Genomic DNA, 23,503 nt, shown 5'->3' with positions numbered 1-23,503 from the left:
TTTTGAACACCATGTTGGCACTCTGAAATTTTCAAAATTCAGGGCGTTTCCAACTTTGGGTTTTTTGGATTAGGAACGCTTAGCCTGTGTCACAGTTGGCTTGCACGGAGAACTTCTGCTCACGCTGCAGGTTAGCTCCGTGTCTCCCCCAAGACTGCCAAGGAAGTCTCTGTCTCAGAACCAAAAGCCCTCATAGCAGACAGAGGAGCTGAGGCGTGCGCTGTCTAGAAAGTCATCCCCGCCAAGGCCACTTCTAAGGAAGAGCTTGGCATTTGCCCTGTGCACAGGACGCTGACCCTCGTGCCCTGCTCCCTCTATGATGTTGCTACAGCCTGTCCGCTGCTTACTGTTGAGTCTTACACACCCTCAGCAGTGCTGGGCACCCGGCACAGGCGGCTGCCGGATGCATAGAAGCCTGTTTGTTTGGAAGCTGAATTTTCTATTTTTCTCCAAATGGAAACTGAACACTGAGCAAGTAGAAAATCTGCCTACATAGCACACTGCTAGAAATTCAAATTCTCTGAGCCCACCACCCACCTAGTAAATCAGAGCCCTGGCAGAGGGGGCTGGAAACAAACTGTCCCAATCCCTTCATGTAATTCTGAGCCATGGGTAGGTTTCCTAAAGATTGCTGTAAACTAGGAAAGGACATTGTAGCTCGTACTCGACTTCAAATCACACAAGTTCAGTCTTTACCACACAGAGGCGCACACACGGAACCTGAAACAGCTTCCCGGAAAACAGCTTTTTAACTAGAAGAGCTACTGGGACTAATCACATTGGATCGTGTGTGAACTTTATATAGCAGTGGACCTTGAGTCCTAACTAAAGCCTGTGCTGTAGAAACAAGAGAGGTTGAGGACAATAATAAATGTGGACTTACCAGTGTGAGACCCCCGACTTACCAGTGTGAGACCCTCACCCTCCCTACTCAGTTTGTAATGCTGTAACTCCCAAGCAAAAGCTCCTCAGTAGGGATGGTAATGATGGAACACGGTGCCAATATCCCTTGACTAGGAGTCCAATACTCTAATTCTTTCTTTTGTTAAAGATAGACAGATGATAGATAGATAGACAGACAGACAGATAGATAGATGTGTGTGTGTGTGTGTGTGTGTGTGTGTGTGTGTGTAGGTCAGAGGGCAACTTATAGAAATCTGTTCTCTCTCTCCACCATGTGAGGAGATAATTTTGATCCTAACAGTGGTCTGAAATCACTAGGAAGTCTGATCACGCCTAAGTCAGATGATACGTCACAGTAGAAAAGTCTGCTGCTCGGAAGATAACTCAGTCAGTCAGAAAGGGTCTGGGTCAGTGCCGAGAACCCGCATTCCACAAAGGCAGGCACAGTGGTGTGAGCTAGTAACCCCAGCACTGGGGTCATGGTGAAGACAGGCAGAGCCCTGGGGCTGACTAGTTACCAAGTCCTACTTGGCAAGTCCCAGACCAGTGAGAAGCCCTGTTTTAAAAAGGAAGGTAGGTGTACCTGAGGAATAATATCTGAGGTTGTCCTCTGGCCTTACACACACACACACACACACACACACACACACACACACACACACACACCCCGGTATGCCTGAAATATTCCAAAATGAATATACATCCAGAGAATAGCAAACTTGGAGGCTTGGCACACATTCAAAAGGCCCTAAGTGACAGAAGACATGATTAAATCTGACAAAGCAATATTTAGGAGGGTGAAAATAAACTATGCCACCAGAGTAAAACGCACACACCCTGCTTAGGGAATACTTAGCTCAGCAAGAGGGTACATTTAAAAAACCAAAGCCACACACAGCAAACCCAAAGCCTTCATCTGCAGTGAAGCCCCTGTAAGCCACCACCCTGAGAGGAGCAGTGACCTTTGGGTGTCTGAGCAGCATGGGTGTCTAGAAGGAAAATCCGTTACACTCCGATCTGTTTTGGGCAAACCACTTCCACAAAGACTGCAATCCACCCTAGGCCCTGGTCTTTAGAGTAACCAGGTTGAGCAGGTCAGCGAGGACACGGCTGTGATCCAAAGCTAGCTCTCTGGGGAGGGAATGAAGGGCCTGTCACTAGACTAGGAAAGAAAGGACTGAAGTACCTTTAGATATGTGGAGGGCTGTCAAAAGGAAGGCGGCTCTGTGTGATGCCATGAACGGACGCCAAAAGCATCCCTGATTCTGCTAAAAAACGTCCTCGATTCAAAAGAGATAAAGCAGTGTACTCCAAGAGGCGCTCTGAGGGCTGACCCAGACGGGCTACCCAGGAGCCATGCATGCAGTCAGCACTAACTCAGGCACTAATGTTCAGGATAACTAGACGTGACGTAAAGCGTGGGTGGTCCGCACTCCAAAAGGTCAAGATTAACAACACACCTGGCATTCCCGGGAATCGTTGCCACACACCGGTTATTCACTGGAGGTGTTTTGTAAAAGGAAGCACAGGCGTTTACAAGGGTCCTGTTGTGAAACTGATGATCATCTCATGCCAGAAGAGACAGCGTTTGAGAGGACGTAAAGAAGACCTGGATGACGCCAAACGAAAACTGTCGCGAGAGCTCTTTGAGGTCCTAAACTAGGGTTCTAGTCTCAGCTCTAGCGCCAGCGAGGGGCAGGACCACCAAGCTCTGAATTTGCATCTCATGCATACGTATAAGTTTTGCATATCTGTTTACTTATGCTGCGACTGCCTACTTCAGATTGCCTTGATTTTGCAATATTGCACTCCTATTTTTAATGGGATGGAAGAAATTACGGCTTTTCTTTTTTCTTTCTTTCTTTTTTTTTTTCAGAAACCACATCAATTTTCAAAGGCAGCTGAAGCTACAGAGATGCGTCTGCACTGGAATTTTGGCTCCAAGGCCAGTACCACCTTGAAAAGTTGGCTTATTTCCCCAAACCCTTAAGTTGGAGAGGTACCAAGAATAACAAGGGAATAAAAGAGATGATTCAAAATATTCTTCAATCATCTTAAAAGTTAGTCCTCATCAGCTGCAATGGAAAAAAAAAAAGTCAAGTTCAATTGGAAGCAACAAAAGCCTGACTCTTAAGTACAGAGACAGTGTTTCAGTGAATTAAGTGGCTAGCAACTAAAAATAAAGGATGGTTGAATTTAATAACATACTACAATAGAATAAATAGTCAGAGAGATGTCCTTAAAAGAGTTCGTGGTTTAATTCAGCTTGTTTTCCCAGTATTGTTTCTTCCATAAATGTAATCTCTCTGCTTCTTCCATGTCCTTTCCTCTCTGACTCCATCATAAAAGAGATGAAAGCTATTTTTGTTAGATACTGCAACGCTCTTCCTAAGTGGAAAGTTTTCACAAGGGAATCGATCACTGGCAAAAACCGCTCAGCTGCTCGCTCACCTGTTAACAGCTACGTTCCTTTTCCTACGTCAGGATTCCTAAGGCACAACTCCTACTCTTCAGGTTGGAGTTTGAGGCTCTTTCTGTTGCCCCTACAGGAGCGTGTGTTTGAACACTTGATCATCAGCCTGTGGTGTGGGTTTGGAAGGTGGAGGAACCAACAGAAGACCCTCCACACACATATGATGGAGGAAGTGTGAGGTCAGTGGGGGTGAGAGGGAGGAGGGTATGAGGTCTTACAGTTCTCCCTACTTCTGGTTGGAGCTCTGCAGATCCCAAGAGCAGCTGATTCCTGCTCCTGATGCAAAGCCTCCCTGCTGTGATTATCTGTAAGTCAAAATATAACCTTCCTCCTTGTCAGCGCTTCTGGTCAGGTTTTTAGTTACAGCAAAGAGGGAAGAAACTAATACAGTTTTCTTACTTGGGCATGCAAGAACAGCCATGCATGACTTTAACTAATACGGAACCCTGGCTTTGCACACACTCTATTTAGAGAGTCATATAACTTGAAGTTATCCTTTGGGTGCCCTTGAGGTAGGCTCGTTTTCATTCTTTTGCTTTTTTTGTCTGAGAGATATAGGAAGACATGTGCTTCTCTGACAAAGCAGGAGTTCACTTTTTTTCTAGTCCCACTGAGATGTCTGCAGACAACTTCTTCCCTCCCTTTGGCCTGATCCTTTCAAATTTCTTCTAACCATTAACTATAGGAGTTATCAATGGACCTCATTTCTTATAACACTTGGAGAAAAGCAATCCGTGGTGGTCTACATTTTTAATCCCAGTGCCCCTGAGGCTGAGGCAGGCAGATCTTCTGGAGAAGTTTAAGGCCAACATATATGGTCTACATGGTGAGTTCCTGACCAGGGATCTTGTCTCAAAAGAAGAAAAAAAAAAAGGTTGTATACACACACACCCCTTGCAAGTTCCTATACAGGAAATCTATCCTTTTTTTTACCCCAACTAATGGTTTAAAACATTATCACTATATTAGATAATCAACGTCTGTACTCCCAAATTCAATACAATATTATTCACAATTATCAGTATATTAAACCACCAAACTAGTTAATCATCAATGGACAATTAAAGCAAAGACAGCTAATTTACATAACAGAATGCTAGCATCAGGGGACCCTGTCTTCCAACAATGATGAGGGGCCAGAGATTCTATGATGCTGAGGAAGAACAGACAGACACAGAAGGACAAAGGCACTATCTGATTTTCAAGGAAAATATTAAAAAGCCAAACTCATACTCAGAAACAGAGAATGGAATGGCATTCACCAGTGGCCAGGGTAAGGAAATTGATGGGGAAATAGGAGGTGCTGTCCAAAGGGTACAACATTTGGTTATTCAGAAGACAAAAGTTCTAGTGGTTAATAGCCAACCATGGTGAATTTAATAATTTATAATTTACTTATTAATAAGTTAATATGTATAACTCAAAATATATAAAAGATAATTTTACCTGATTTTACCCCAAAGAAATGATGAATGATTGAGGAATTAAGGGTTGAGAGATTCAGCGATGAGTTCAGCTGGACCTGAACTCACACAGCTCATACCCCAGTTGCAGTTCAACTCACCAGGTATTCTGACACATCCAGGATCACAGGATCATAGGATCACAGAAGGACAGGTTTCAGCCAGAGACAGGGAGGCCACATTACACCAGAGATTACCAGAAGGTGAGAAGCAAGCTCAAGAACATAAGCAACAGAAACCAATTAGACTTGGCAACATCAGAACCCAGTCTTCCCACCACAGCAAGTCCTGGATACCCAGACACACCTATAAAGCAAGATTCGGATCTAAACTCTCACTTTATGAAGATGATAGAGGACATTAAGAAGAACATAAATAACTTTCTTAAAGAAAGACAGGAGAACACAAGCAAATCAGTAGAAGCTCTTAAAGAGGAAACCCATAAATCCCTTAAAGAAATACAGGATGGAAACATAGTCAAAGAAGTGAAGGAATTAAACAAAACCGCTCAGGATCTAAAAATGAAAATAGAATCAATAAAGAAAACTCAAAGGGAGACAACCATGACAAAGAAACAGAAAAGAGAACAGAAGTCATAGATGCAAGCATCACCAATAGAGTGCAGAAGATAGAAGAGAGAATCTCAGTGGCAGAAGATAGAATAGAAAACATCAACACAACAGTCAAAGAAAATACAAAAATTGAAAAACTCCTAACTAAAAGCATTGAAGAAATCCAAGACACAATGAAAAGATTGCACCTGAGAATAATAGGTATAGAAAAGAATGAAGATTCCCAACTCACGGGGCCCACTCACATCTTCAACAAAATTATAGATGAAAACTTTTCTAACCTAAAGAAAGAAATGCCCATAAACATACAAGAAGACTACAGGACATCAAACAGATGGAACCAGAAAAGAAATTCCTCTCATCACATAATATTAAAATTACTGAACGCACAGAACAAAGAAAGAATATTGAAAGCAGTAAGGAAAAAAAGTCAAGTAGCATACAAAGACAGACCTATCAGAATTACACCAGACTTCTCAACAGAGACTCTAAAAGCCAGAAGATCCTGTACAGATGTCATACAGACTCCAAGAGAACAAAACTGCCAGCCCAGGCTACTATAGCCAGCACAACTTGTAATTACTATAGATGGAAAAAAATCAAGGTATTCTAAGACAAAAGCAAATTTAAATAATTACTTTATATAAACACAGATCTATAGAGGATAATAGAAGTTAAAGTCCACACAAGGAGGGAAACTACACCATAGGAAAAGCAAGAAATTAATCATTTCACAACAAACCAAAAGAAGAGAAACACACAGCATAATTCCACCTGTATCAACAAAAGCAACAGGAAGCAAAAATCATGTGTCCCTAATATCTCTCAACATCACTGGACTCAATTCTCCAATAAAAAGACGTAGACTAACTGGGTATACCCAGAATCTAGCATTTTGCTGCATACAGTAAGCACACCTCAGAGTCAAAGACAGACATTACCTCAAAGTAAAAGAATGGGAAAATATTTTCCAAGCAAAGGTCCCAAGAAACAAGCTAAAGTAGTCATTCTAATACTCATCAAAGTAGACATCAACCAGAAGTTATTTTAAAATATGGAAAGGACATTTCCTACTCATCAAAGGAAAAATCCACCAAAATGAAATTTCAATCCTGAATATCTATGCTCCAAATGCTAGGGCACCCACATTTGTAAAAGAAACTTAACCCACATTTGTAAAAAGCACACATGGAACCTCATACAATAATAGTAGGAGATTTCAACACTCCACTCTCATCAATGGACAGAACATGGAAACAGAAACTAAATAGAGACACAGTGAAACTTAAACAAGTTATGAACCAAATGGATTTAACTGAAATCTACAGAATATTTTACACTAAAACAAAGGAATATACCTTCTTCTCAGCACCTAATGGTACCTTCTCAAAAATCAGCAATATACTCAGACACAAAACAAACCTCAACAGATATAAGAACATTAATTAATTCCATGTATTCTATAGGGCCACCATGAACTAAGGCTAGTCTTCAATAGCAACAGAAACAACAGAAAACCCATATGCATGTGGAAGCTGAACAACTATCTACTCAATGACAACTTGGTCAGGGAAGAAATAAAAAAATTAAAGACATTTTAGAATTGAATGAAAATGAAGGCACAATGTATCCTTACGGAACACAATGAAAGCAGTGTTAGGAAGAAAACTCATAGCTCTGAGTACCTCCAAAAAGAAACTGGAGAGAGCATACACTAGTAGCTTGACAGCACATCTAAAATGAATAAAATGAAGCAAACACACCCAAGAGGAGTAGACAGCAGGAAATGATCAAACTCAGGGCTGAAAGTCAAGGAGAAACAAACAGAAAAAACAAACAAACAAACAAACAAAAAAAACAAACAAAAAAACTGTTCAAAGAATCAACAAAACCATGTGCTGGTTCTTTGAGAAAATCAATAAGATAGAGAAATCCTTAACCAGACAAGCCAGAGGGCACAGAAATAGTATCCAAATTAACAAAATCAGAAATGAAAATGGAGACATAACAACAGAAATTGAGAAATTCAAAATATAATTAGATCCTACTACAAAAGCTTATACTCAACCAAGCTGGAAAACCTGGATGAAATGAATGACTTACTAGACAAATACCAGGTAGCAAAGTTAAATCAGGATCAGATAAGCCTTCTAAACAGCCACCACAACCCCCAAAGCAATCCCATTAAAATCAGGAACAAGACAAGGCTACCTATTCTCTCCCTAACTATACAATATAGTACTCAAATTTTAGCCAGAGCAATTAGACAACAAAAAACGATCAAAACGATATAAATTGAGAGGGGGAAAGTTAAGATCATGTGATATGCAGATCATATGATAGTATATACGTGACCCCCAAAATTCTACCAGAAAGCTCCTACAACTTCAGCAAAGTGGCTGGATATAAAATTGAGTCAAACAAATCAGTAGCCTTCCTCTACTAAAAGGATAAAAGGGCTGAGAAAAAAATTTAAAAAACAATACTCTTCACAATAGCCACAAATAATATAAAATATTTTGCTGTGACTCTAACCAAGCAAGTGAAAGATCTGTATGGCAAGAACTTCATGTCTCTGAAGAAAGAAATCAAAGAAGTCTTCAGAAGGTGAAAAGATCTCCCATGCTCAATGCTCATTGATTCGTAGGATTAATATAGTAAAAATGGCCATCTTGCCAAAAGCAATCAACAGATTGAAGGTAATTCCCATCAAAATTCCATCTCAATTCTTCATAGAATTAGAAAAAGCAATTCTTAAATTCATTTGAAATAATAACAACCTAGAATAGAGAAAACTATTCTCAACAATAAAAGAACTTCTGGGGGAATTACCATCTCTGACCTCAAGCTATATTATAGAGCAATTGTAATAAAAAATAAAATAAATTTTATTTATTGGTACAGAGACAGGCAAGTAGATCAATGGGATAGAATTGAAGTCCCAGAAATTAACCCACACACCTATGGTCACTTGATCTTTGAAAATAAGCTAAAACCATCCAATGGGGGTGGGAGGGACGGTATTTTCAACAAATGGTGCTGGTTCAACTTGCAGTTAGCATGTAGAAGAATGCAAATTAATCCATTCTTATCTCCTTGTACAAAGCTCAAGTCCAAGTGGATCAAGGGCCTCCACATAAAACCAGATACACTGAATCTATAGAAGACAAAGTGGGGAAGAGCCTTGAATACTTGGGCACAGGGGAAAACCTCCTGAACAGAACACCAATGGCTTATGCTTTAAGATCAAGAATCAACAAATGGAACTTCATGAAATTGAAAAGCTTCTGTAAAGCAAAGGACACTGTCAATAGGACAGAATGGCAACTGACAGATTGGAAAAAGATATTTACCAACCCTACATTCCATAGAGGGCTAACATTCAAAATATACAAAAAACTTAAGAACCAAATAACCCTATTGAAAAGTGAAGTAAAGAGCTAAATAGAGAATTCTCAACTGACGAATCTTGAATGGCCAAGAAGCACTTAAAGACATGTTCAGCATCCTTAGTCATCAGGGAAATGCAAACCAAAACAACACCAAGATTCCACCTCACACCAGTCAGAATCACTAAGGTTAAAAACACAGGTAACAGCAGATGTTGTTAAGGATGTGGAGAAAGAGGAACACTTTTCCATTGCTGGTGGGACTGTAAGCTGGTAAAACCACTTTGGAAATCAGTCTGGCAGTTTCTAAGAAAATTAGAAATAGTACTACCTGAGGTCCCAGCTATACCACTCCTGGGCATATTCCCAAAAGATGCTCCAACATATAACAAGGACATATGCTCCACTATGTTTATAGCAGCCTTTTTTATAACAGCCAGAAGCTGGAAAGAACCCAGATGTCCTTCAACAGAGGAATGGATATAGAAAGTCTGGTATATTTACACAATGGAGTACTACTCAGCTATTCAAAACAATGACTTCATGAAATTTACAGGCAAATGGATGGAACTAGAAAATGTCATCCTGAGGGAGGTAACTTAGACACAAAAGAACACACATGGTATGTACTAACTAATAGCTGAATATTAGTCTAAAAGCCCACAATGCCCACATACAACCCATAGAATATATGGAGCACAGGAAGAAGAAAGACCAGGGTTTAGATGCTTCAGTCCTGCATTGAGGTGAGACCAAGAAGACTGTTGGACATGGAGGGAAAAGGGAACCAGGAAGGGAGAAAGGAAGGGGAGGAAATAAGGGTGAGTGCGTCCAGATCTGAGAGTGATACAGAAGGTCAGGAAATCAAACAAAAATATGTAGCAGGGAGCAGGAATGAGAAACTGGGGACAGCCACCAGAGGGTCCCAGACACCAGGGAAGCATGAGGCTCCCAGGACCCAATTGGGATGACTTTAGTTGAAATGCACAGAGAAGAGGGAGATAGATCCTGCAGAGGTCTCCTCCAGTGTATAGGCATGGTCCCTGGTCAATAGAAAGGGACACCCACCCATCACATAGTTTTTAACCCAGAAATGTTCCTCCCCAAAGAACACAGACAAAAAATGAAACAGAGACTGAAGGGAGGGCCAACCAGGGAGGGCTACATCATGTCTGCAGACACCAAACCCAACACTCTTGTCATGGTCAAGAGATGCTTGCTGACAAGAACCTAGGGTGGTGGGTTCTGAGGAAGTCTGTCCAGCAACTGAGCAATGTAGATGTGGATGCTTGTAGCCAAGCATCAGACGGAGCTCACGGAACCTGGTGGGGGAGCTGCAGAAGGACTGGAGGAGCAGAGGGAGATTGCAGCCCCATTGGAAGAACAACATAGGCTGGCCTGAGCACCCAGTTCTCCCAGAGTCTAGACCAACAACCAAGGAGAGTAGCTGGAGGGATCTATGGCTCCAGATACATACGTAGCAGAGGATGGCCTTGCCTGACAGCAAGGGGAGGGGAGGTCCTTAATCAAAGGGAGGCTTGAGACTGGAGTGGTGGGGCAGAAGAGTGTGGGTGGGTGGGGGAGCACTTTTATACAGGCAAAGGGTAGGGGGAGGGCATATGTGAGATGGGGAGTTGGTGTAGGGGTAACCAGGGGAATGGACAGGTTGGTGGAGGGATAACCAGGAAGTTGGATATCATTTGAGATGTAAACAAACAGAATGATTAAAAAAAAAAAAGTGAAGAGGTGGAACAGGGGTTGGGGATGGGAGACCAGAGCTAGAATCTCTAGCATCGATATACAAAATTCAAGTGTGGTGGCAAATACCTGCAATTACTACCCCTGGGGTGGACAAGTCCAGAGACAAGAGGATCCTGGGTACTCCACCGGACCTTCAGACTAGTCAGTTCTTGTGCTCCAAATTCAGTGAGACCCTGTCTCAAAAACTAGGAAAGAGGCTGAAGGCATGACTCAGTGATTAACACAATGTACTGAGCTTGCAGAGGACCTGGCACCCACGTCAGGTGGCTCACAGCTTTAGATCTAGGGGACCCACGCTCTCTCCTGGCCTCCAGGGCATTACGGTAGCCAAAAATCAACACATTAGAATTTCCTCAACAGTAACAAACATAGATAAAACATACATTAACATTAATCTTTACGCATTAAATAATGAAACACATAAAAGAATTAAAAGGTTATGAGAGGCTCTCCAGTCCCCAACATCACCCCCCCACCCATCGTAAGTACTTTGAAAACAGTGTTCAAGAGTCATCGGATACCACAAAACTGAAAAGACAAAGATTCAGCATGGCCTAGCCATTGAGCCCCACAGAACCTTCTCTAAGTCTAAGGAGACTGACCTGACCGCACAGAGGATTCACAAGGCAAGTCAGCTCATGGCGCACACATAAATTGTAAAGTAGCTCTGTGTGTGCACCAAAAGTCACTTCTAAAATCAGTATCTTTGAACTGGGGATATGACTCGCTGGTAGCACCAAGTTCTGGCTTTCATTCCCAGCACTGCATAAAACTTTGAGGTTGGAGTCACATACTTGAGAGGTGGAGGCATGGTGATTGGGTGTTCAAGGCTATCCTCAGCTATAAAACAATTGTGAAGCCATCCTGAGCAATGGGAGACCATACATCAAAATTAAAAAAAAATAAAATAAAAGTTGTTGCTGTTTCATTAGATCAAAAAGTGGCAGACAAGAACAAGAGGAGGGAAAAATACCCTTCTGCCAAGGGATAAAAATATCACACGCTTGTTTTCATTTGGCAGGCAGTCCAAAACTGTGAGTGTACGAATTTAAGCCTGCATAGTTGAGTGCATCAGCTGGTTTTTTGAATTAGAGGATAGCATTACTCAATCATCTAGACTAGCCCTTTCAAGAAAGATGTTTTGTGATGGCGCCGAGTGTTTTGGTTCTGAAATGAGGGTGTCAAGTGTGAAACCAAATTTAAATGTTCAGTTGTTTTTCTATCAACCCTTCCCACACTTGCTACAATCTGAATCACAGTGACTCTAGGAAGCAGTTGATACAATGTGTGTATGGTGTCTACTGGGCTTTGGCAGGTTTTTTTTTTTTTTTTCTTGCCTTAATTACTTGGAGCCTGTCAAAATATAGACAGAGGCACTAGGGAGTGAAGCGTGGGTAGCATGTTATCCATGCTGTATCATTGGCTCGAGAAGGAAAATGTTTACCCTGCTGGGGCAGAAGCCTGGAAAGGCTGGGAAACCATAGGCTCCACTTGGCCACGCCCCCACTGTGCTTAGCATGCACGCAGGTCTCTCAGCCAGCTAGCCCGCTGGGTGAGATTAGACTGGGCAAAGAGGCTCCGCCCTACATCAGGCCACGGGTGTCCTTCCCAATGCAGATCTTACGTACATCCCTCGTGTGTGTTGATGGTCCACCCTTAGTTGGCACAGCCTTAAACGTGTTCTTGCTGATGCATCTCTAGTCAGTCTGCCCACTAGAAAGTTCTGTTCGGTTCTTTTTTAAAACCTAGAAGACCTTTCTGCCACTTGTGGTCAGACCGTCCTCCATCCTATCCCAGCAGCCCGTTCAGATGGAAGGGTGTCAGGGTACTGGTGGCAATAATACATTTCTGGTTATTTTCCCATGATTTAATATGAAGCCATTAAGTATCATTATGGACATTAGTGGCCAAGCTGTAATTGACATGAACCAGACTTTTGGACTGGTGAAAGATCCTCTCTCTCTCTCTCTCTCTCTCTCTCTCTCTCTCTCTCTCTCTCTCAATCTGTTTCTCTCTATCTTATTTCATTTTCTCCTTTCCTCTCTGTCTCCCTCTGTGTGCACACACAAGCATGCACACATGAGTATACGTGTGTGCGTGTGTGTGTGACCGTGTGTCTGTGTGTGTTGGTACTGCTGAATAAGGATATAGGTTTCTATTATGTAAGCCTTTTGATTTTCAATGAAAAACAAAATACCGAGTAGAATGTATGTTTACCTTTGATTTAATTCATTCACCAGAGATGCAGAGCATCCTTATCACATAAGCTAGCACATGCACACCTGCCACGTGCCATGAAGCCATGATCCACACTAAAATCTTGCGTGCCAGAACTCGCTCAGGGTTGATAACCGAGACGGACACTGTGGTGTGTTTCCCACAACTTAAAGAACTGAGACGAGACTTCCCTCACCTTGCCAAGTTCACAGGGGCAAAGATGGCGCCCTGGGAGTCAAACAGCGCAGCACAAGCCCAGAGAACTCAAGATGCTGAATGATATCAACCTCTAATGGGAGGCAGGCATGTGGTCTACACACCCAGGTCCCGGTACATCAGTGGGTAGGTGAAAGCAAACGGGTGAAGGAAGACTAAAGCCCCTTGAACAATCCAGGCCATGTCAAATCAGAGGCGCTCAAGCGCTAGACAAATCTCACACACCTCCACTTCCTGTGAGGTACTCCAGTGGCCTGGAGAAAGCTGAGATTACCTGGATCCGAGGGAGGAACACAGCTAGGCTCTGGAGACATCAGAGTCAGTGCATTCCAGTACGGACCATCTCTTTCAGACTTAAAAGAACAAAAAGTCGGCTCAGCTGACTGTAAAGCACTTAATTTATACTCAGAACTCGTGAGGGAGAGCCTGTCTTTTGTAATCCCAGCACCTGAGAGGTAGAAACAGGTAGATCTGGCTGGAGAGATGGCTCAGTGGTTAAGAGCACTGACTGCTGTTCCAGAGGTCCTGAGTTCAATTCCCAGCACCTGGTGGCTCACAACCATCTGTAATGGAATCCAACGCCCTCTTCTGGTGTGTCTAAAGTTAGCAACAGTGTACTCATATAAATAAATAAATAAATAAATCTAAAAAACAAAAAAACAAAACAACCTGCTTGTTTAAAACAAAAAAGAAAAAGTAAAAGAAACAGACAGATCCTGGGGCCCACTGGCCAGACAGCCTAGCCAAAGGGGCAAACAGCAAACCAATGAGAGAATGTGTCTCAACAGACAAGGTGGCGATCAATTGAAGATGTCAGAGGTTGGTCTCTGAGCTCCACATACATGAACACATGTGTGCATGAGCATGCTGGGAGACACACTACACAGGGTGAGGAGGGGCAGGCAAAGGTTACTTCTAAGACAAGTTCAGTCTTTAAGGCTGGAGGGCGGCTGTGTGGTGTCAGATAGCAACAGTTACACACCCCAGAGTAAACATGAGCTCACTATTGCTACCCTGTGTTTTTAAAACTGACAGGCCAATCTGTGATGGTTTCCACTGAGCTGTGGAAAAGTTCAGAACTGTCTCCCAGACCTGAGCCTAGTCTGCTGCCTTCTCAATGAGGGGTGTGGCTCAGATCTCACGGAAGCACTCAAGTGTTGAAATAAGAAAACAGAGTGTGCCCGTACAGCACACACAAGTCGTGGAGGAGACAGGTTGTCTGTCGTTATCATTTTCCCCACAATGAGAAAACCGGAGGAAGCCGGGCTAGTAGGATGGCTCCACGGGAAAAGGCGCTTGCCACCAAGCTTCACACCCTGAGTTCAACTCCCCACTCCCACACTCTCTAGGGGCCCATATGGTAGAAGGAGAGAAATATTTCCCACATGTAGTTCCAAACTCCTCCCTCTCTCTCAATCTCTCTCTCTCTCTCTCTCTCTCTCTCTCTCTGTCTCTCTTTCTCCCTCCCTCCCTCCCTCTTTCCCTCATTCCCATTATGTTTGAACAGTGGAGGAATATCTGTAGGGAGGACAGGAAAATGGACCCAAACAAGAAGGTTTATCTTTGAACAGTTAAGATTGAGAGTTGCTGGGACCTTCATGAGCAGTACGAGCATCAGCCAAAGTTCCCCAAGCGCGGGTGCCATCTTTCCTCTGGATGCCAAGTCAGTCACGAACAGGAAATGGAAAGAATCTGGGTCTAGTCATCATAAGGCCCCTCCACACCCAGAAGACCCAAGGTTGGAGGCAAGCAGAGGACAAATGGTTGGAGTCTACAGAAGGACCCAGAAGGTCAAGAGAACAGGTAATGCCCTAGGACGTGTCGGGAAGATAACTTGAGAAAGAGGGATTTGTTATGTTGTTTTGGGTTACAAAGAAGCCCAAGAGGGCATGGGATGGCAGGCTTGCTGATTCTCTTCTGGGGAATTGACGGGTAGTAATCTGAACAAAGTCAGCTTCCGTGGGATCGCTATGGTGGCAGGGTCACATGTTTGTACAAAGTTAAGACAGGAAGCACAGCACCAATGTTCATTAAACTTGAGAAAAGACCAAGATGGAGGAAGTGGACAGACACAGGTAGGCTTGGGGGAAACCAGTCAGCTGGGAATGATGGGAACAGCTGCTACCGAGATGGAAACTGCTCTGAAGGTGCACAGGGGAAACTGAGGCACAGCGCAGGATAACAGGTACGCCTGGATGGAAGGATTCCGTTCACTCTGACGTGATGGAGAAGGACCTGGATGGGAATTCCCAGACCCGAGGCCTTCTTCCCTGAGGCTTCGTCTTTATGTCCATATTATTTTTATAATTTTTGAAAGTTTATTCGGGAGAGATGTACGTGTCCAGTCTGTGTGGGGTGTGAGCAGAGGCTCCAGCGGGTACTAGGTATTCTGGTTTTGTTTTTGATTTTGTTCTTTGTATTTTTTGTTTTTTGTTTGTTTGTTTGTTTTTGTTTTTCCCTCCATCTAATTTCCTTGAGAAAGGGGCACTGAGCCTAGATCGAGGCTGGCTGTGAGCAAGCCCCAGCAACCCTACTCCATCACTCATAGCTAAGGCTAGGGATGAGCTAGCCTCGCCTAGCTTTATACACAGAGACTGCGGATTCAGCTCACGTGGTACACGCTTGAGCGGCAAGCCAACCCATTCTCCCAGACAGCTCGTTAGCCCTGTGTTCAGCTTTCCAAACCACGCAGGAAGGCTTGGAAGGCTTGGAAGGACCCTTTCCCTTATCTCACCTGCTGGAATGTGGAAGGAAGAAGAAAGGAAAACAGAAAGAAAGATGGATGAATAACAGATAGCCAGCCAAACTCCTCAGTCACACGAACTGAGTGTTTAACAGCACGGATTTCCCGCCCACCCTCTGCTCCTCTCACGCCCTTTTCTCCATCCCAGGGATTCTGTTTCCCCTCCACCAGAGACACGCCCTGGGGCAGTTTCCTCATTCTCCAGATCCTTCCACCAGCTACAGACTGAGGTTCTCACGCCATTGAGAAACAGCACCAGAGATTAAAGGGGAGGAGCTTCAACATCTTCCGGCCTGCTGTCTTCCTCGCTTGGGTTCTGCCTAAGGCAAGAGCCGCTGAGAAGCAAGCGGCAGAAAAAACCGGAGACTGAGACTTACAGCACGGCAGATCATGACTGAGACTCAAACCAGGAGAACGATTAGAAGGAACCTGGGCTTAGAACTAGAAGGTGTGTGAGCGTGCGAGTGCGTACATACTCCTGCGAGAGCGCATATAGAATTCTTGAGTGGAGATTAGCTGGCTATACTTCCGGCAGGTTTATGTCTACCCACCAGCACCCACCAGAGGCTTTCGTGTTCTCTTGTCCCTTGCAAACAGCCAAAATCTCTTGTGTGGCTTTGGTTCCTCCTCATAAGACACCAAGCCTTCATCACATGTAAAGTCTTATGGCATTAGCATTTGGGCGGCGCCTCTTTTAGCACACACTTAGCTGTAAGTATAAGGAGCAAGAGATGTCTTTGGTATATAAGGAGTAAGAGACATATAATTGACCCCTTGGGATCCTCCATACTGAAGGAAAGAACATAGAGAAAACAAAAATCAGGCATTTTATGAAACTTCCGCAATTTGATTTCTTTGGAGGGTTGCTGAGAATCTCTCTCCACAGTCCCGTGTTACGTGATCAACAAATTTACTTTGTCACAAATAAACAGAAGACCCTGCGAGCTGGTGGTAGAAAGGCTTCCGGATACAGAGAACAGACAACAGATGGGGAGTCGTGAACGCTGACTACTTACCTCCCCCATCCCCAACGCTGTGACACACTCACAGCCCCTGCAGACGCCACAAGAAGGTCCTTACCTGACTTGCCCACTCCTGCTCTTCCAAATATGGCCAGCTTGACCTCTGCGCTCTTAGCCATGGCTGGTGGTGACAGGGTTGAATGTTCACACTCGGGATGCGAGCAGATGCTTTTGGAGGTGGCCTTTAGTTCACTGTGTCATCCTCAGTCAGAAGAGTTCACAGCCCTTCAAAGAAAAGAGAATTTGGAATTCTAAGTGATGAGAAGTAAATTCATATCTTTGAAACATCGGGCTCAGGCACACACTCATGTACACACACACACACACACACACACACACACACACACACACACACACACACACGACACACGGTCCACCCTTTGTCTTAGTTTCTTATCCTGTCACTGTGGCAAAAACAAGGGAGAAAGGGCTTATTGTTGCCCGAAGTTCAGGATACAGTCCATCACGGCTGCGGGGAAGGCAACACAGTAGCAGTATGAGGCAGCCGGCCATGTCACATCTACAACCGGAACACGTTACAGAACCAGCGCACGCTGCTGTTCACCTCACACTGGGCGGGGCTTCCCATTTCCGGCTTGTTGGGATTCTGTAAACCCCACCCCTCAGTTACCTGGCAATAGCCAGATATGCTCCGCCCCAATGACCTGACACTATAAAAGGGGCTGCTTGACCCCTTGCTCTCCCACCCCTACACCTCCTCTTCCCCTTCCCTTCCCCCCTCTCCCTCCACAGCCTCTACTCTTCTCTCTCTCTCTCTCTCCCTCCCTCCCTCCCTCCCTCCCTTTCTCTCTCTCTCTCTCTCTCTCTCTCTCTCTCTCTCTCTCTCTCTCTGTCTCTCTGTCTGCCTCTACCACCCTCTTAACTCTCCCATGACCTGAATAAACTCTATTCTGCACTATACCATTGTGTGGCTGGTCCTTCAGGGGGAAGGGATTCCCAACATGGGCCCCCCAGAGGCATCTCCCTTGCCCCCAGGCCTCACCGAACAGCCATGGGTCATATGCCCCCCCCCACTCTCTTTATCCTTCTCCTAACACTGCTACCAAGAAAACCTCCCACAGGCCTGCTCAAAGCTCCATCTCCCAGGGGACTTCCAGAATTCTGTCAAGTTTACAGTTATCACTGACGATCACACCCCCAAGTGATGTGTCTTCTACTTGGATTTTTTCACCACTGTTCAGAGAAAAGGCCATAATAGTAACTCACTGTAAATCCATTAACTAGTAACTGAGGTTGGGACTTAAGAATTTAGATCTGGGGCTGGAGGGTTAAGTCCATGCTTAAGAGCAAATACTGCTCTTTCAGAAAACCTGAGTTTGGTTCCCAGCATTACCCAAAGTTCTTTTGTGCATAATTATAAAGAAAATAAATATTAAATAAAAAAGAATTTAAAACTGTTTGGTTTTAGTGAATGCATTCACAATATCTCTTAAAATGTTTCCTCTAATATGTTTTTTAATGAATAGATTGTTTTTTCCATAATTGATTAGTAGTGTGAATAAATGCATTTACCACCTGCTTATTAATATTCAACATCTGCATAATGGGGAGAGGCTTTTGGGATCTCTTGATTGAAAAATATGCACTGATACCAGTCAACTCCATTGCCACAGAATCCAATGTTCTATTTCAAGGTTAAATTTCATCTAAGTCCACACTAGATCACGAGATAAACTACGTAACAGATGCACATGGTTCAAAAGCCAATACACAATGGCCAATCATACTGCTATGGTTTTCTGGCTACAGTACTCTAATACACAAAAGGTATAAAGTGTGTGCCACATCTAGAGTCCCTTTTAAAGGTGATCTCAGGCAAGCCTGTTTAGAACAGTGCCCTCACACTTGGAGCATGGCATTGTTTACAGCCTATGTGCATTGTGTTTGGGATGTTTAGTCAGGACGTCTGGAGTCTTTGTTGGCTGTATTTTATGCTGTGTAGGGAACTGAATCCAAGGCCTCACTCCGAGGACAAACAAACATCTTGGACACAGGTTACACCATCAGCCCAACATCTGGACTTTTAATACCAAGAAAATGTAAACTTCGAAAAGGCCTTGGATCAATCAAAGCAATCTCCCAGTTACTGCAGAAAGCTTTCCCTCTGCCAGCCAACTAATCTGTGTCTGTTTGGTCACAGATAAGTTTATGTCCTTTGAAAGTAGTGTCATTAGTGGACAGCCTTTCCCAAGTAGGAAAACACAGCTGGTTTATTATATTAGCCTATGGTGTGTCTGTCTGTCTGTCTGTCATTTGTAGCTGTGATGTCCTGGATCAACTTTATAAAACCAAGTGATTTCTTACACTCAGCTATGACTACACAGCCCGATAGCCCTTCGGATGTTACCCCATCCTAGGCTTCCACTTTCCAGAAAAGTGGTGAACTGTTAAAGCATTCCTTAGGGGTCACACAGCAACTGATAAAAACTTGCCTAAGGTCTTGACTGTCCCCTCCCCCTCTTGCCATATGCACAGTTGTCCCCAGACACTCACTGCTTTCATGACTAAAAACATGGAAGTTCCTTTCTTCACAACTTGACACATAACCCGACAAGCTGTCACAGCAGAGTTCACTGTGGACGGCCCCTAGCACAGCCAATCATGGGAAGCCTCCCACATTTCCCACGGGCTAAGGACTCCCGCCGTCTGAACTCCATTAATGCCTGACATGAACTCAGAACCTCACTTTAGATACATTAACCCGGTGGCACAGGAGTTCAGAGGTCATCTACTATTCTGGTCTGTAAAGTTATACTTGTACTGGGCATGGTGACACGCACCTATAACCCCACAATTTAAAAAGAGGTCCAGACGTTCAAGGCCACTCTCAGCTGCAAAGCCAACTTCAGGTTTTGCACCCTGGGTTACGGAAACTTTCTCAGAAAAACAAAGGAGGGAGGCTAACCACAATCTGCTACCTAAACTTGCTGACTGACCCTTGTCTGAGCCAATGCTTGGGTCTACAGCTTTTAAAGGCAGCCCAAGAAAGGGAAAGAGAAAACAGAACTCCCTCTGGATACATATCCCACAAAGAGGAGTGAGCTCCTGTTTTGTCTCTGATGTATCTGGGCCGTTAACACAGACCCCACACATTTTTGTGTGCAGGTTGCTAAGATGCTCCTAAGGGAAGAAGAGGCAGGTATTTAACAGGGCCTTTCTTCTATCTCCAGACAGACAACAACTTTGCAGTGACCCTTAAACTAAGATCTTAAATATCCGACCCCATTCGTTGGCTACCGATGAAGTCCTTCCTTAGGAGCTAGCCTGTAACCCCAGCAATCAGGAGGCCGGAGTGGGAGGGTTCTGAATTCAAAACCAGCTTTGGTTGGTCATGGGCTCTAGGCTAGCCCAGGCCACCTAGGCAGACAGGGGGCCAAAACAAAATCCTCATTTGTCATTTTATTTGTATTCACTAAGAAAAGGCCTTCTATCTAAGGTTTGCACGTTAAGTTTGTTAACTATATTTTAACTTTAATGCTGCTGGCTTGCACTTCTTTGGAACACTGAGCGTGCCGTGTCAGGAGCATTTGTAAACAATCATCTGCTATTTCATGTAAGAGTGTCATTCCCATGCACCTAAAATCTTGTTATATTTCTCACTGATGAGTCATTAAAAGTACCCATCAAAGTATTAAAAAAAAAAAAAAAAAGACCAAATCAAATATTTCAGCAACTCCCCTTGGCCTCCAAAGACCATGGGTCTCACATATGCGAAATCATGCTAGTTAAACAGTCCCCGTTTGTGACACAATAAAAATGCAGCTGCTTCCTGTCAGCCTCCTGATATGTTTAGAAAGAAAAGCAAAGGGAAGACGCAACATTGACCTCTAAAGAGGACTTCACATTTTATTTCCACATGAAACTATGACGGAAACCATCAACGCGTCAATTGTTGTCATAGTAACCTACAGGCAAGTTTCTGTTGAGTTGACCTTCTATCCCTCAAATCCGAGGAAACTCATTGGTTCTAACGCAAGAACTATCCCAACCACGGCCTGAAGTTCACTCTAGAACAGGTTGCTTTCCCAGAGGTAAAAACCAAACAAACAAGTTCCAAGTTTCCATCAGAAAATCACACCTAAATATTTAGGAGACGGAAGGCGTTGCTTTTTCGTACCCATGAACTCATTAAAAGAAATACTAGAGTAGAAGAAAGATGCCCGTTGTTTTATTTGGTACTACTGAGGAATTCGTTGACTCCTTCCACACTTAAGTATATACAAACCAAAGAGGCTACCTGTGGGGACACTGGTAGACCTACGATATTTGCGTTTCTAAAGCTGCATCGGTTTATTTACTTATCAAAAGGTTTTGCTCCCGATAAATCATTTCTCAGACTGTGTTTATCAAGGTCAGAGTTTTCCACTTCCTCTTGAGGCGGGTGGAGGCGTCTTTCTAATTACATTTTAATGCTTTTATGGCCTCCTAAAAAAGGAAAGCAGAGTGCAGCTGTCCAAGGCAGCAACGAATCCAGTCTGATGGCGGAGTGAGATCGCTTCTCTCTGGATCAGATCTTTCCTGAAATCAAGATTTCTCAGTGCTCTGCTAGGAATTTTCCTTCATCTTACCGCAACGCAAAACCCACAGCAATGAGGTTGTAACTGTGCAAGCCCCCGGGCTATCTCGCTCCCCTGAAATCAACAGGTCCTGCAGCCAGGAGCAAGTCCACAGTGGACTGCAGGTTCTGCAGATCACAGACAGATAGGGAGCAGATGTCCCCTACTTCATTTCGGAAGGACGCCCTCGGCGCAGGACGCGCTGTCAAGCCTAGTGGCTGCGTTCGCATCTATCATGGAGAACCCCAAAGTCGCCCTTGGCGAGGGACCCCGAGATCTGCGGGACGCGCCTAAGGGTTGAGCCCCCAGGGGCTCGCACCCTGTCCTCAGGGAGCCACCTGGACACGTGCGTGTCACTCACCTGTTCACTCTCCAGGCCGAGGAGACAGCCACGGTCCTCTCCAAGTTCGCAATCCGGCCGCGGAGACCGGGAAGCTCTCCCACGCTGCCCCACGCGTGCTGCAGGCGGCGTTAGAGAGTCGGGAGGGCTGCGATCACGGGTGGGAGTTGCCGGGGCTGCAAGTGCGGTGCCGGGACTGGTGTCTCCCCCGTCTCGCTCGCTCAGACTAGCAGCCGAGAGACTGCGGCAGGACGCGAGCTACGGCCAGCCGCCGCTGCGCTCCGCCACCGGGATGCTGCAGTGAGGTGCCCGCGCGCCCCCTGCTGGACCAGTCTGCGAGCCGAGCGCCTCACATCCCAGTCTAGCTCAAGCGCCAGGCCTGCAGGCTCGGGCTAAGTCCTTTCTTGATTAAAAAGCATCACTTACGCAGTGTTCTCTACGCCTTGTTTCAAGGGATCTTGCTAATACGCCCTGGGAATGTGTTCAGTTATTTTCATGATATTCGAGAGGAAGCAGAGGATTTTACAAAGATAGAAAAATAAAAAATGGATCCAAGGCTGGTAAATGGCCTGGAGAAAATCCGGATCGGAAACAAATATACTTCCAAAGATACTATAAACACCAAATTTAACTGGCGCCCATATTTGCATACCGGAGAATGTTCCCAGTGTGGTCTGTTGCCCCTGGAAAACCAGCATTTATAAGATTTGCTTTGGTGTCACCCCACCCCGTTCAAACCTCAACAAAGATAATTAACATGCATGCTATGCTAAGCTAAGCAAGACCAGCTTACATCCCATCTCCTTTGATATTCACTTTCCTCTAGGTAAGCGGGGCTATTGTAATTGCTGGTCTTTCTGACGGAAAGGGGAGCTTCTGAGAGGTTAAAGGATTCCTAAAGACAATGGTGGGCAGGAACAAAGCAACAGAAAATGTCTATGCCTTTCTCTTTTTTCATTCCAAAGCTGGGCTTTCTTACCAGGGTATCTGGTGACTCACTGAAAGCAAGGCTGGGCAACCGGAGCAGGCAGGGGCCCAGGGCCATGTGAACCATCTATGGAGCAACCCTGGGGGAAGAAAGGTCCCTGTGGAGGCTGGGACTTGACTGGCAGGGTAGATAAAGAGGTTGGACTTGAGGCATGTGTCCTGATAACTCAGCGGGAAAGCTTTAACACAATGCATCCACCATGAATTTCCGGTTCACCCCCAACTTCCTGGAAACCCCAGATCTGACCTACGGTGGCATTCCCTTTCTCATGTCACTGCACCTGCCAGCACTGGGTTTGCTTTGCGGTCTCTCTGGTTTCTCAGTGTTCTGCTAAACCTTGGTATTCCAGAGGCTGGGAGGGAAGCATCCTGTGTGCGCATGCGCGCTCTTCCTCTGTGGCAAGGCCCGCTGCACAGTGATCAAACGGATGGAACAAGACCACTTGAGACATGAGACATCCAAACTGTTTATCCACCGAACTGGGAAAAGCTATCTAGTGTGGACTTGAAGAAATGGGTCCCGTATTTGAGAAACCGAGACTTCAGCATCTCAGAATACAAACGGTCTTAAATTGTAAGAAGACAATTATACATGTAGACAATACAAAATTCTAGAAAATTCAAATTGTGTGAAATTTTTGTACCACTAATACTATCAAATTTCAATCTACCTTCTTTTCCTGTCATGTTTTGTAGAGCAGTGTTTAGTATTATATATTTACTATAACTTAAAATTGGATTACCATTATGTCTCTCCTATCCAATAAATATCACTGAGAGGCCACAAGCCCACAGCCAGGTTTTATGTGAACAGTGTCTACCATCTTGTCCCACAAGCTG

General features: G+C 44.4%; 1 protein-coding gene across 1 annotated transcript in view; it reads right to left on the bottom strand.

Moving 5' to 3' along the window:
* The window catches only part of RERG (RAS like estrogen regulated growth inhibitor), a 109,476-nt gene extending 87,677 nt beyond the window's left edge, over positions 1 to 21,799 (bottom strand). Inside the window, exons 1-2 of the mRNA XM_080914210.1 lie at positions 21,698 to 21,799; positions 16,818 to 16,984 (exon numbers count right to left, since the gene is read on the bottom strand). Coding sequence (XP_080770336.1) covers positions 16,818 to 16,878 — 61 coding nt within the window. The 5' untranslated portion in view covers positions 16,879 to 16,984; positions 21,698 to 21,799. The remainder of the gene's footprint in view (positions 1 to 16,817; positions 16,985 to 21,697) is intronic.
* Positions 21,800 to 23,503: the final 1,704 nt, after the last annotated feature.

The sequence above is a fragment of the Micromys minutus genome (assembly GCF_963924665.1).
Source record: "Micromys minutus genome assembly, chromosome: 3".
Classification (NCBI taxonomy): domain Eukaryota; kingdom Metazoa; phylum Chordata; class Mammalia; order Rodentia; family Muridae; genus Micromys; species Micromys minutus.
Note: the sequence above shows the minus strand (reverse complement) of the source record. Positions and strands in the feature narration are given on the sequence as shown.